General features: G+C 33.6%; 1 protein-coding gene across 1 annotated transcript in view; it reads right to left on the reverse strand.

Moving 5' to 3' along the window:
- The window catches only part of FBXO8 (F-box protein 8), a 50,036-nt gene that overhangs the window by 14,627 nt on the left and 20,010 nt on the right, over positions 1 to 15,399 (reverse strand). Inside the window, exons 2-3 of the mRNA XM_003257986.2 lie at positions 12,763 to 13,099; positions 9,688 to 9,814 (exon numbers count right to left, since the gene is read on the reverse strand). Coding sequence (XP_003258034.1) covers positions 9,688 to 9,814; positions 12,763 to 13,091 — 456 coding nt within the window. The 5' untranslated portion in view covers positions 13,092 to 13,099. The remainder of the gene's footprint in view (positions 1 to 9,687; positions 9,815 to 12,762; positions 13,100 to 15,399) is intronic.

A 15,399-nucleotide genomic window follows, 5' to 3' on the forward strand; every position in this document is an offset into this window, starting at 1 on the left:
ATTGATGTGACCAATACATACTTCACGAAGGACCATTCGTCAGGTGTCATATAGTTATCTACTAGAATCCAAAAGTTCAAGAAGAGGAAGAACCCCAAGGCCTAGAACAGTGCCTGGTTCTTGGTATTTTAAGTGGTTGTAGTTGTACCTTTAGTATAAACATAGAGTTACAGTTTGGTGAACACTTAGAAGCATGTTTAACATGTCTTATTTCATTTAATCTTCACAAGAAAACTGTTATAAGTATTATTACTGTCCCCATTTTACAGGTGGGGAAACTGAAGCACAGAGGTTAAATAACTTGCTCAGAGTCAACATTACATAAATTGTAAGTGGTAGAGATACTTAATAAATATTTGTTGAATGAATGTTTGAATCTATGTGTACAAAGCTTCCAGCTGACTTTCAAGAGATGCTGTAAACTTCCGAGGATTATATAATTCAACCAAGGGAAAAATACAAAAACAACCCCCTTCCAAAAAATGTATAAGCTGGATCAAATATTAAGGGCAGATAAAACCCCAGCACACTTTGAAATACCTCAAATTATAAATTCTCAAAGGTCAGAGTCACCAATCCAAATAATCCAAAGTAGCATGTCACTTTGATGCTATATTTAACTGCTAATAACCAAAAGAGATTTACAGAAATCTTAGGAATTTTGTTATAAAGAAGGCATCTCTCTAAAAACTTCATGATATAAAAGAAGAAAATGTTATATAGTTTTATGGATAAATGTACGCTACAGTTACCTGGTTTTAAAAAACGCACTTAAGGTGGTTTTTCCTTCATACTCCCATATTTGAAAAGCTGTAAGTAAGTTGATGGATGTCTTACAATTGATGACATCCAAGAATTGAGGAAATATTATCCTTTGGATTTCTGATACAATACTCATATTTTGAAGTGACATCTACTGTGACACTGGTAACAATTGCTGAATTCATGAAAGACATGTAGAAGAGGCAAACACCTTGGACATTAAAGCTGCGAACTTAAATCTAGAAGTAATATCAAGTTTCACTGAAACTGTGATCACAATGGATATGGAAAAATATTTGGGAGGTATCAAGGGGGTCAGGTATTGTATGATAAGAAAATAAAAAGCAAACAGATTTTTCATTAAAATGTACTTAAAAAGCTCAATGTACTCAATGTACCACTGTAAAGTCTCTAGTTACAATTACTTAAATTGCTAACAAAAGTAAAATTCAAATAAAAAATTGTTCATTATAGCATATATTTTAATATTAAAAATTTTTAAATGTGTCCTAGGATGAAGACATTTTCCACTAATTTTAGCTTTTACTCTAGACAATTCACACTCAATGATACAGCAAATTAGTAGCTCCCATAGCACACTGAATAAAACAAGAGCAAAATACATCAGGTGGTTTGACTGATGAATAAACTATGGAATATTCTAGGGCCTGAATCTCTTTTTCAACTTGATAAAGATTAGAAGAGGGCCTCGGAAATTTGTCTTTCTTTCAAGTTTCTAAAAGGTTTATTCCGAGTCCACAAACCTCCTCTGGGAACTGATTCTACACCACATGCTGGAGTGACTCTGGGAGAAAAGGGAAAAGGAGGGTGGCTGGGATAGAGTATGGTTAGGGTAAGGTATAAACTAAAGTTGTCCTAAAAGGCAAAGGGTAAAGCTGCCTTCTTAACCATAAAATCACCTGATGGATCAGATTTAAAAGGGATAGATACATACATACATACACACAAGCATATCCACACGTACCACATTACTCTCAAAAAAAGAAAATGACCTCCAATTTAGCACCATTTGACTAATTGTAGCTAGTCGCTTGAAGGTATTAACTTGTCTAGGCAGAGGAAGAGGCTATTTAGTGTCTGAGAGGCATAATTTTTCACTTTGACTCTAATGCTGATCAAGGGGAAGGGGCCTGCCATAAACTCCAGCATTTTAGCTCCTATGGGTAAACAGTTCTTACAGAGGGGGAAGCTAGTTAAGCCATATTTGGTGAGGGACTCCTCTCACTGTCATCCAGCTTCTTTTGCCCTGATCAAATTCCCTTCAGTAAATTTGGAGATAAATTGATCTGCTACTGAGAATTAGCAATGTTTGTTTGTTTATGAAACAGGGTCTTGCTTTGTCACTCAGGCTGGAGTGCAGTGGCATGATTATGGCTCACTGAAGCCTCAACTTCCTGGACTCAAGTGATCCTCCCACCTCAGCCTCCTAAGTAGCTGCGACTCCAGACACATGTTATCATACCCGGTTAATTTCTGTATTTTTTGTAGAGACAGGGTTTTACCATGTTGCCTGGGCTGGTTTCAAACTCCTGAGCTCAAGTGATCCACCTGCCTTGGTCTCCCAAATTGCTAGGATTACAGGTGTGAGCCACTGTACCCAGTTAGCAATGTGTATTTTTAAAAATTTGCATTGAGGATTACATCTCAAACTCTTAAGAGTTTGGATAATAATAATAGCAATAATACATCAAGATGTTTTTGGTTATAAACAACAGGAAACCTAGTTCAAAATAAAGTGATACATTTACTTCAAAAATAAAATTACCTTGTATAACAAGAAGTTCCAAACTAATATGGCTCCAGGTTGTTAGGCTCACAGATAGCATCACAGACCCAATTCTTTCTTTCCAGTCTGCTATTCTTGGTAGGGTTACTAATACTCCTCATGGCTACCAGATGGCTGCACATGGTCATGTCATTATATTCTCACATACCAATTCCTAGAGGTGTACATGACACAAGTACTTGTGCATGTGAGTGCATGCACACACACACACACACAAACACACACACACACGCACAGACAATACTACTTCTTTGTGTCTCTTTTTAAAACCTAAAAAATAGGCTAGGTATGATGACTCATTCCTGTAATTCCAGCACTTTGGGAGGCCGAGGCAGGTGGGTCACTCGAGGCAAACCTGTCTCTACTAAAAATAATATTAGCCGGGTGTGGTGGCATGCACCTGTAATCCCAGCTACTCCACAGGCTGAGGCACAAAAATCACCTGAGCCCGGGAGGTGGAGATTGCAGTGAGCCAAGAGCGCACCACTGCACTCCAGCCTGGGCAACAGAGTGAGACTCTGTCTCAAGAAAAATAAAAAAATCTAAAAACTCTTTCTCTATACACGTATTTTCCAACCTCGTGAGTCAAGAGATAGATTACATGGATGCCATAAAAGCATCCTCCAAGGAGAGTGGAGCTTGGGATAAAGAATCCATATTCAACTCTGGACCCTAGGAATGAGCCAGCCACACAACTGGTTGAGGTGCTTTCCCTAGTGAGGAGTCTAAACGGTGAGTTATAAGCCTTGGCCATGTAGGCCCAGTGTGAATTTTAAAAAATTACTTTTATCATAGGATATAGTATCACTAGAAGGAACCCCAAGACATCTCTTGAGTTCCACCTATATCCTTTTCTTTTGCCACATTGTGTAGTACTATTTCCCTCTGGTTATCAGGCTTAACCACTTCAGTCACAGCATAACTACCTCCCCTCCTATCCCCTCTTCCTCCCTTTTAAAATTTTGATATGTTTGCTTAGTAGCAGGAAGACCTAAATTGGCAAGAAGATAGGGTCAGCTACCAATCAAATTGTTGTGCCACAGGTGCCAATGTTCCTCCTTTGGATACTAAGGCCTCTAACCCAGCAGACAGCAGAAATAAGGAAGGCTGAATCACACATGTTTTAAGTGCATCACTAGTTAAAATGGCGTTACAGATGCTTGGATGCCTTAACAAAGGCCATTTCCCTGTTTTTCATTTCTTCTAGCATCCTAGCTGCAGTTGTTGAATCATAAGTCTAAGCCAATCATGTAATCTTTCTATTCTATTCTCTAGTGCTCTAGGGGTGCTCGTGTGATTCAATTATGTTCTATAAGAAATGACTAGAAGTATGCCAAAGGCTTCTCAAAAAGATTTTTCTCCCTAATAAGTATAAGGAATATGAGGAGAAAGCTTCTTTTTCTGCCTCTCTTTCTTTGTACTGGGGACGCTATTACGGGGGAAGTGATATTTTGAGTTGTGGTAGCCATCTTGCTATCAAGACAGGGTGAAAGTCAACACGCTCAGGTCCATCAAGAGATCATCATCTCACTAAAATAACTGGGATACCTGTATCCAGGACTCTTTTGAAGTGAACAGATGTAAAGGGTTTAAGTCACAGTTTAGGTTCTCTGTTCCTTGCAGCCAAAAACATCTTAGCTGATACATACAGGGAGAAGTGGGTACTGCAAGAAGCCAGTCATAAAATGTGGAACATGCTGAGTCGAGCAGTGTAATGAAGGGTGCTGAAAACTCAATTCTTCCTAGCTAGATCTTAGTTTATATCACAGCCAAGAATTAGAATTTCGAGTTTATCTTTCTCTTTCTTTATGCTGTCTGGCATTGTTTGAAGTATGGGTGTCTTACTGTCTACTTGGTTCACATTCTACTACCTATAAGTTTATTCCTGAGAGATTCACTTTCAGTAGAAAGATAAAGCCAAATTTCTAGACATATAGAACTAAGGATAAAACCTCAAAAGGTAGTATATTTTCCAAAGTAAAAAGTATCTTAGTGGCCTGTCAGCCTTCATTAGGAATACTTCTGTGTTGCAGGAGGTACTAAGATTTAAAAGAGTTAGTACAGAGAATGATATACCAAGGAAATAATGATGAATGGTCTATTAGTTACAAATTATTTGACAGAGATACATTTATCAATGTGTACAGGCAGTTATTTGAATTCAATATTGCTTTCAGCTTTATTGCCTTACCCTTATTGTCCAAAGTAACACTTCCCTTTCCAAATCAGATGGTAATCAAAATATAAAATGGAAAAATCTCTCAGTCTGTCAAGACTCAATTCAACTCTCAGGGTTGGTTGGTTTGTTTGTTTTGTAGTAAGTACTACCAGACCAAAGGAAAGAAAACAATTACAGACCCACAGACTTTGATAAGAGAGAAGATGACATCAGATAACTGCAAGTGAACAACAGGGTATTTCAACCATTCTAAAATATTTATTTACACACAGTAAGATTACAGATAATCTATACTAGGTTATCTCAAAATGTATTCCCTGGAATGTTTTTACCTTCCTCCCCCCAAAAAAGAACACCATGTCAAACAAAATTAGATATATATTGCATATAACATCCCCCTTGTTAGATAGTCACGATGTGCATCAAAGTATTAATGGCTTTGAAAAGTTAGGCTGTAAATAAGCCAACTAATCATAATCATGTTCAAATTAGACTTAAGAATTCCTTTTTAACTGTGTATTCCCAAGGAATGCATTTGGGAAATGTTTATTGGTACATTCTAATAATGCCCATGAGGGTTTTCATTCCCTAGGAATAAAAGTTAAAGTTATTTTTCACCACCGTTGCTATGCTATGAAGTAATGGTAATGATGGTTTTGTTGCTGAATATTGGAGCAAAAAGTCATTAACATATATCTGAGATACTATTTTTAAGAACTGAATATAAATTCCTGAAATGCTTTCTATAATAGAGAACTACAAATTTCCTGTTTATACTTTAGCTGTCCAATAACAAAAATAACATGTTATCTTGAAAATAAGTTGTATATTCATTTCTACCTAAAACATGTGGACAGGTCAAATTCAAAATATTTTTATAATACATTATTTAGTAAAATGCATAAAATTATACACATGTGGATATTTCTGTGTAAATACCAGAAAAATTTGCTTACATAGTCATTAAAAAAAAAAACTTTTATCTGACCCCAATGAGGATATTTAGAAGAAAAAACTGTTTAAAAACACAATTACACAAACAAAAATAAGCCCATATTTAAAGTTAAACCATGTTCACTACCAATTTTTCAGATCCTAAATTTAAAAATAACTACGTCAAGAAAGTGTTTTAATACACATTGGAGCACAAGTAATATAGTTTACTGGTTGTTAAATAAAATTACTTCATTATACTACTGCTAGTGGAATAAAACTGACACACACAACTTGTACATGCAGGGAAAATACAACTTAATGTAAATAGATGGTTTTCAGCACATTCCTTTACTAGAATGTGGCCACCTGCCACAAAGTACACAAGCTCATGCACAAGATCAAGACGTTACATACAGCTGAGATCACAATGTCATGCATAGTACAACAGCGTGCCAGATTATCGTACCACAAACTGTGCAGATGTTCTCCCCCACCCCATGAGCCACTGCCAGCAGCTGCTGTGGAGCTTGGTTACCCATATCCGTGACATGAACGGTGTCCTTTGGAGAATCTTGTTCCCTGTGGCTGTAAGTATTCTTATTTTTATAATATTTTAATGATGCTTGCTATCAAAATGTTAAGTACAATACTGGAAATTATGGAAAAGTAGACTTTTTACAATACTAAGCAATTATATACATCTTATCTCAGGTACTTGCAATAAGCATCACATATTTAAACATATCATCAAAACTAATTTACTGCTCAGAGTTAAATGAACCCAAAATAATATATCTGATGACAGTGCTCCAGTGAGTGGGGAAAAAGAAAACAAAATACAATCTCCAAAAAGTACTGCCTAATTTTGAGCACTCAAAAAACTTGGCAAGAGTCATTCTAAAGTCTGGCTAAAGTATGACTCATACAGATAAGCGCTATATAAGAACATTTATTAGGATAGAACTTTCACGTACATGATTTCAATTTTGAATACTTGACTTGGTAAACAATTAGCCAAGTTAACATTATTTATGTTAGTCAATGAAAGAAAGTACAGAATATAGTCACTGAACTACTTCCCCTCATTTCTCTGAACTTATTAAGTGCATTGCAATGTCCTTTTTTTCCTATATATTTCCTAAGTGCATTCTGGTAAAGACAGCATTTTCTTTTGCTATTAGGTAACACCTGCTAAATAACATGTTCATAAAAGCATAGAATCAGAATTTTGGAACCTCGAGACACACTAAGTGGCTCAGCTCTATGCCTCTCGGGAGTACTACATGGCCCTTTTAGAATGATAAATTCAGTGCTTCTGGAATGTTCCAGAGTATCTTTAAATCAGGCCAGGGAGTGAAAAAAAAAAAAAGAAAATACAGCCAACTCTCAATAACAATGGAAGGTAGGATAGATAAGTAAAATCTGAAGATCTAAAAATCTTAATTAATAACTTGAATCCCCTCTCTTAACAAACATTTGACTTATAATTTTAAAAAATTATGTCAGATATAAAAAGAAATTGAATTTGAGCTCTTTTCTCTGCCCCCTCTCCAAACACCCTAGAGGAGGTACTAACAAGAACTGTATAGTCTGATATTGGTAGCTGCAAAGATGAAAACCTATTTATATGTCTAGCTTTTCCAAATTAGATATTTAAACCTATATACATAATATTTTAGTATATGAGGACCCATGTGCATTTTCATCTTTGTGTAAAAATGATTGCTTTATAATTTGTTTAAAAATTGGCATTCCTTTAGCAAGGAAAGACTACTTACCATAATCAATATCAGCAATTACATCCAACTTTTCTGACTCTGTAACAATCTACAACTTAGTACTTACCAGGTTACATTTCTCTTATAATGTAACATTTGAAAGCGATATGAATTGAAGATGACAGTTTTACTCAGAATCAGAGTAATTCATGACAGGAGCCAGCATGCCTTGATTAAATGGGCATAATAAGACTAGGGCTTAAAACAGCTGCCTCTCCTGATTCTTATGTACTGTACAGTACAGCACTGTACCATTCTGCCTCAGTTTTACTTCAGCAATCATCATTCAATTACCTCAACAGACTGATGCAAAATACATATCTTTATTATGACTATTATTAAGATCATTGAGACAGAGTCTCACTCTTACAGCTTATTGAACTCTTGACCTCTGGGGCTACATATCTTTATTATGATTATGATTATTATCATTGAGACAGGGTCTCACTCTCACAACTTACTGCACCCTTGACCTCTGGGGCTCAAGTGATCCTCCTACCTCAGCCTCCCGAGTAGCTGGAACCACAAGAATGCACCACAATGCCTAGCTAATTATTTTTAAATTTTTTGTGGAGACAGGACCTCCCTATGTTGTCCAGGCTGGTATCAAACTCTTGGTCTCAAGTGATCCGCCTGCCTCAGACTCCTGGAGTGATGGGATTACAGGCGTGAACCACTATGCCTGGCCTGCAAAACATATATTTTATTATAAAGTTCAGCATATGGACTGTTTTAATTAGCAACAAATAATGTTTAAGTCTAAATAAAGAATTAAGAATAATAAAGTCTCTATAACTGTGCCATTATTTGAATATGTAAGTGCAGCAGAATCCCTTGTAAGAGCAGGTATGCCACAGTGCAGGATAAAAAAAGTGGCATTCTTATGTTGCCATATGTTTACATGGAATATAACTGGGATTTGACCAAAAACAAGGTGAAAACAAGTATATTTTATAATAAAAGGCATTAGAAAAAATGTGCAATAAAGGGACAATAACATTTAAATTTATGATAAATAGTTTATCCATTTATTTGCCTTTCTGAAGAATGATCATTCGATTTCAAAAAGCAATATTATATTGGTAAATGCGTAATTTGAACTTCTTATAAATCATTCTAATTTCATTAAGGTATCAGTTTGCTATTCATTGACAGTAATACCTCTTTAAATGGTGATGAAAGAAAAGAAATATCTGAATTTAAATATTATACCTAGCTTTACAATATATATACTTTGTTATATTTCTGGAGATATGACTTAACCAATAAGAAGTGTATCAGTAAACCTTTGCAATGGCATTTTATTTTATTTTAAATTTATGTACCATAAAAATCTAACAAAAAATAAACCATATATAAGTAAAAATCAATTGATTAAAAAAGATATTATTGGTATTATTATATGCATACATATAAAATTGGTATTTTTGTTTAAGACTCAAATATTTTACATAGGAGAAACACTTCTCTAATTATAACAAAAGTTAAGATAACTTTAGAAAATACTTGGCTGCATGATTTGAACTGTCATTAATACCTCGACAACAAATGAAAAAAAAGTTGGTTTTGAAAATTAGGTAAATTAAAATAATGCTGCAGATTAAATTTTTCCACAAAAAATAATGCACCCAAAAGTAGTAGTTCTGAGTGCTGTATAATTTTCACTTAGATTTCTAAGAATAAATCTGTAAGTATTTAAACATTTCTGAAAATCTGAACTTTTCCAGGACATAGTAAAATAAGAATAGGGGAAAAAAAAACAGTGAAAAAGTTGTTTTCACATTTTGATCATGCTTACATGTTAAGAAAGAATTAAATAATTAATACAAAATTCTTCAATTTTATAACAATCTATAAATAGTTCCTATGTCAACATGGAATTATATTGTTAAAGGCATTATTTGAAGACAACGTTTTGATTTGTCAGGAAATAGAACAATGTCCTCAATGATTATCTTTGATAAAAGTAACATCACTACTAACTGAATATATATCATGGATGCTGCTACATAAAGTGAGCAGGTAGAAAGGTTAGAACATGACATGGTAAGGCGAAGAAAAATGACTATGTCACATAGCAATAGTTTAAAATATTGGTTTTTCTCAGTGATTAAAAAAGTATGTTCAATGACTTTTTATTTTCCCTGCTAGTTTATGATGTTGGAAAGCTGCAGCAAGATACTAATAAAGGTCACTGGATACAAATATTCAAGTTCTTCACTAACCTCATCTGGGTTGGCATTAAAGGTGAGGCTGCCTTCATCCAGCTGCATATATAATTTTCTAAAAGAAAATCCTAAAGGTGGGTTCTTATTGTATATGGAACAGTGACCCCAAGTGGATTTGCACAACCTGTAAAATCAGAGAAAATGAGACAAGAAAACATTACTACATTTAATTTCCTAAGTTAAATATGCATATACATGAAAAAATAGTAACATGAAATGATATGATTGAATTTTATAGTTCTAAAGTTTAAAATTTTTAAGTTTGTACTTGTTTTCTATTTGTTTACTAGAGTATGACAGATGCTTTAAATTTAGCAATTTTGACAGCATCTAACAAATGTGAGTTACAAAGATTAATAATATTCATGAGTACTATCTGAAGTTAAACATAAACTATTCATAATAATAGTAATAACGGCTAACACTTACTGAGTACTTACTAGATGTCAGACCCTATTTTAAGTATTTTAATTGGATTAGCTTGCCTAATCTTCACAACAATCCTATGACATTGGTGATACAGATAAGAAACACAGAGACAAAACAGTTGCCCAAGATCATACGGCTAATATGTATAGATGCAGGATTTCAACCCAGTGAGTAATCCACAGCTTGCAATTATTAACCAAGAATCTAAATAGGGTTTATTAACTAACCTAGTGCTCTATTGTGAAATAAAACTAAATGGGAGGAAAATAATGCTGGGCAGGGAAACAACTTTTGTTTTTAAAATAATACACGTTACAACAGACAAATTAAATATAGAAATTGTTTGTAATGCCACGACTAGAATACATTCATCAAGCTGTGATGTTAAACATAGCTGTTTTTAAGATACTGCTTCAAAAACACTGGTTCTTTACTATCAGAGCGATACATGATTGTTTAGAAATTCTATAAAACCTAAAATACTAACAGTTCATATCTCAAAACACACTGCAGATTGGGATAGTTTCTAACTCTTCACAGAGGCAATAGCTACTGGCTATTTGAAAGTTAACGTTTTATCTTATTATAATGCCTGGAAATTCTGGATATCTACCAAAAAGCCTTAAATATAAATGCATTATTCTAGAGACACAGAGAATACTGAAATTATATTCTGATACTATTGTAATGAGTCTTTGTCTCAAAATTATCTGATTTGTTGTGTATTCAAAAACACCTGCTACTTGTTGAGACGAATGAAACTGTTTACTTTCTTATATTCATTATTAATTTCTGCCTCAGATTTCCTCCTTTTAATAAACACACAAAGTGCAGGGCTACAAGAAAAAGTTACTGTCTGAGCATATAACATCAAAAATTGTGAGGACAAGGGGGTAAAATATCTAATTTAACATGAGACTATCCTCTTAGTAGTTGATTTATACTGCTGTATTATTTTTACCCACCAAATGAAATCACTGACTCAAAACTGTAAGTATAAACAATTGTTTAGAATATTATCAATATTTTTTCAGTCTTATTAATCCAGTCCCAATAAAACTCAAAACTAGAGTTTTATTACTAAGCTTTGTGAAAACCAGAGAACTTCCCAACATCAACGAGTATTCAATACATTCAAAGTTGAAATTAAAACTAAGCCAGCCTTTAATTTCAAATAGAAGCAATTTATTATTAAGGAAAAAATCCAAGTGTTATAAAAACAGGCATAATTATGGCAAACATTTCTTTCACAAATGAAAAATTCAGATTTAAACCCCAAATGAAGAATACATTCTGGATGACTTCAGGTAAGACTAGAAATCAAACTTTTAAAAAAAGTTCAAATAAATAAACAAATTAAGTTAGTAAGGAATACCAGTATGTAGAAAAGAGATTATAAAGAATGAGCCAGTTTAAAAGTACTTTCATTTCCTCTTCTATTCACATGATTAAAACATTAATAACTTATTTATTTTAAAGACTCCTCATTAATAGAATTTCCTCTCACATAGTACTTTCACTATGTCAAACAAATGAATAAAAGAATAACAAGATATGATATTGATGATTTCTATCTATTTAGAGGTTGAGAAATGACCTATATAACTTGTACTATAACTGTGTGACATCAGAAAGCCTAACTTAAGAATGTCATAACTGAAAATATATTTTGACTAAAGTTTATAATTTATTAAGTCTCTCAATTAGATTTCTAGTTTGAAATTATATGAAGTCTTAAAAAGATGTTTGTTTCTAGTTATATTCTATATTTTTATAAAGACCTACTTCAAGATAATAAGACAAACTCTGGTAAAGGATGCTGAAAGGTCTGAGATCCAATGATTCCATGTTTGGTAATATTTTTAGGCCAAAAAATCATGTACCTATACTTTTTGTCAAAGTATATGATGCTATTTAAGGAGTAACTTAGGTTCAATAAAACAGATTCTATTCCAGCAAATGTTCTTAGATTTGTGGTTTTAATTCAAACTAGTACAATGTGGAAATTTATATAATCTACTTTAAGTTCAGCAAGTAAATAAAAACAACTGTTTGTCCCCTTGCTTTCTAATATTTGCCTACTTCATTGAAATGCCGGTTAGAAAAAAAAAAGTAGATAAAATTTTCACCAGTTAAATTTTATTCTAACGAGCACCTTTGAAGAAATATGGAATTGAGTAAAAATGTAAGGCTCTATATGAAGAAAATTAAAAACAGTAACATTTGAGGACTATTCATTGATTTTTGAAGTCTGCCTATTCTTCAGATGGGATACCTATGGGAAGCACAAACTACACAGCATGTGAACACTCCAACTTTTAAATTAGAAATTCTCACTCCACAACTTTGCAGTACATTTAGAATAAAGTGAGAGTTTCTGATTTATAATCAACTGACAGAGCCTGATTGGTAACCTCTCTTCTAACTGTAAAGTTATTATTCTATTTTCTATTGTCCTCCTTTTCACAAGATCAAATTTGACTGTGATGCTAACTGTATATTTTTCCAGGTTTTAATAAAGAGTATCTCAAAGTATAAGCCCAAGTTTAAAGAAAATATTTTGTAATATACATTATAAAAAGAACATTTAAGCATGATTATGTTTAGAGATACCTGAATTCAACATTGGTGGGTTTAACTTACCCTTGCCAGAGAAGTTCATCATTCGCAAGGTCCTGCCAAACACATGAAGCCAAGCAAAGGTCAGTTGCATTCAGGTAGGACAAGATGGTAAAGCTTAGCTCAGGAGGCAACATTTCCAAATTAATGAATCCTTCCTGTTCTTTTGATTTCCTTGCCTTCAAAAGATGATATATGTCAATGCCTCCTTGGACTTGTTTACGATGATTGGTGTTAGAAATGTTGCTCGCAGCCATTCTCCTGCTCTGCTCTCTGGTGAGGTAGCCTTGCTCACTGTAGCCTTCTTGTTGTAGCTGCTGGTTTCTGACCACTCTCCACAACCCTTGACCCATCTGCAAGCCTGGGAAAAAGCCAGAATGTAATAAGGGTGACATTTAAAAAGTAACCCATTTTTCTCAGTGGTATAACAAATCTGACATGAAGCATTCATTTATCAGAATTAAAACTTCTCATTAAAACCTACTAAAACCAGAAGTATATTACTAAGAATAGCTGGAATATTATAAGTGCAAATTTTGATAGACAAAGTTTCAGAATTACTTGGTTCGATCATCACCTTTATTCCAGTTTGCTAACTACTTTTAAAGTCCGTAGGTGACATAATCATTTTTCACGTGGCAAGATTTAAAAGTTACTGATGTCCTTAATACTCTTACAAATTATAATTATGTGGACTTATGGGCCAGTATTAAATACAGCTCTGATCAGAGCACAGACTTTAGTTAAAAGGCCTCCAGACCCTGCTTTTTATCACAGTTGAGTCCAAGCTAAGCTAGCTCCTTTTAACCAAACTCCCAGATGCGTAACAGCTGGGAAACAGGCTTTTAGTTTAATTCTTGACAGTCTACACTTACATTGTAGACTGTAATAAAATGTAACATAGGCCCTGAAGTCTAATTCAGAAACCTTATAAATTAGACACCTAGAACTCCATGATAAATAGCTCAGTAACACCCGACTATTTAGTTTTGTTGTTGCCTTAAATTAAAAATTGTAATTTAGACAAATTTTCTAATTCTTCTCCACAAATCCCTATGGATTCTTCAGAAGTACCTGGGAAAAGACACCAGAAGAAGGTGTGCTCTAGTCTCCCCACTACCATCTGACCTCCCACCAGAGCATTCTACGTTTGTCTGTCACATATATTGACTTCCTCATGTACAAATGTATTAGAAAATTCCTAGATCTAGGTTTGGCATTGCCTTTAAATAGCTTTTCTGGAGCAAATAAAGTCATTCAGAACAACTAAATCAGAGTTCTTAATGAATACAAATAATTACTTTCATGATCTCTTTTTCAAACAAAATACTTTTATCAACTCGACTACTAATACCTGTGTGTTTCAAAACCTTGGAAAAAATACTGACTTTCCCATAAAATCATTAAAATAGTCAAATAATTTTTATAGCATGACCTGAACTTAAAATATAATGTTGCTTTAATTAACTGTTTACAATAAGTACTAACAAAAACAAAAGCAAAAACCCCAAAAGACAAAAAACAAACCAACAACAGTGACTAGATATCTTTTAATTAGAAATAATTTGAAAATTGAGTGGAACTTCAAAGAATGTCAAAGATTATTGTTAATTAAAACAGAAAAAATAGTGGAGAGACTAGAGCACGCCTTCTTCTGGTGTCTTTTCCCAGGTACTTCTGAAGAATCCATAGGAATTTTATTTTAGTATTTAAAAAGGTATGATCCACGCATTTATTTACTAAACCATTGGCTATTGTTTGGGTAATGGCCACTAAATTCAGTCATTTGTTGATTAAAACAGAAAAAATAGTCCAGGATAATTTTTAACTCTTCCCCCACCTTATATTGTACTGCTTGGAATCCCAGCAGCTTAAGCTATAAAGGTATGGTGGGGAGGTACAAAGAGAAGAAACATATTAATAATTTTAAAATGTAGGCATATTTGTTTTTGAAAAGAAGGCACAAAAGATAACCCTTCTCTCCCTACTACACAAAACATCATGGTATTTTTTCCTAAATCAGTGGTTGAGCTATACAAATAAAATTCTTTAAAAAATACAGAATATCAGGAAAATAAAAAGACAACCCACAGACCAGGAGAAAATCTTTGCAAAACACATATATGATAAAAAGACTGTGCATCCAAAATATGTGAACTCTTAAACCTCAGCAATGAGAAAATAATCCACTTTAAAAAATGAGCAAAAGATCTGAATAGACACCTCACCAAAGAAAATATACAAATGGCAAATAAGCACATGAAAAGATGCTCAACATCATATGTCGTGAGGGAACTGAAAATAACATAACTATGAGATACTACTACACACCCATTAAAAGAGCATATCCAAAACAGTGACAATACCAAATGCTGGCAAGGATGTAGGAATGCAAAATGATACAACCACTTTGGAAGACAGGTAGTTTCTTTAAAAATTAAACATACTTTGTATGATTCAGCATTAGCTGAATCATTTACCTAAATAAAAGCTTTTTATTTAAGTATTTACCTAATTAAAAGCTTATGTCCACACAAAAACCTACACGTGAATGTTTAAAGCAGTTTTGGTAATTAATTTTCAAATCCTGTAAGCAACTATGATGTACTTCATTATGTGAATGTATAAATAAGCTGTGGTACAGTATATCTATACAATGGA

Source organism: Nomascus leucogenys, chromosome 7b (genome assembly GCF_006542625.1).
Source record: "Nomascus leucogenys isolate Asia chromosome 7b, Asia_NLE_v1, whole genome shotgun sequence".
Lineage (NCBI taxonomy): Eukaryota > Metazoa > Chordata > Mammalia > Primates > Hylobatidae > Nomascus > Nomascus leucogenys.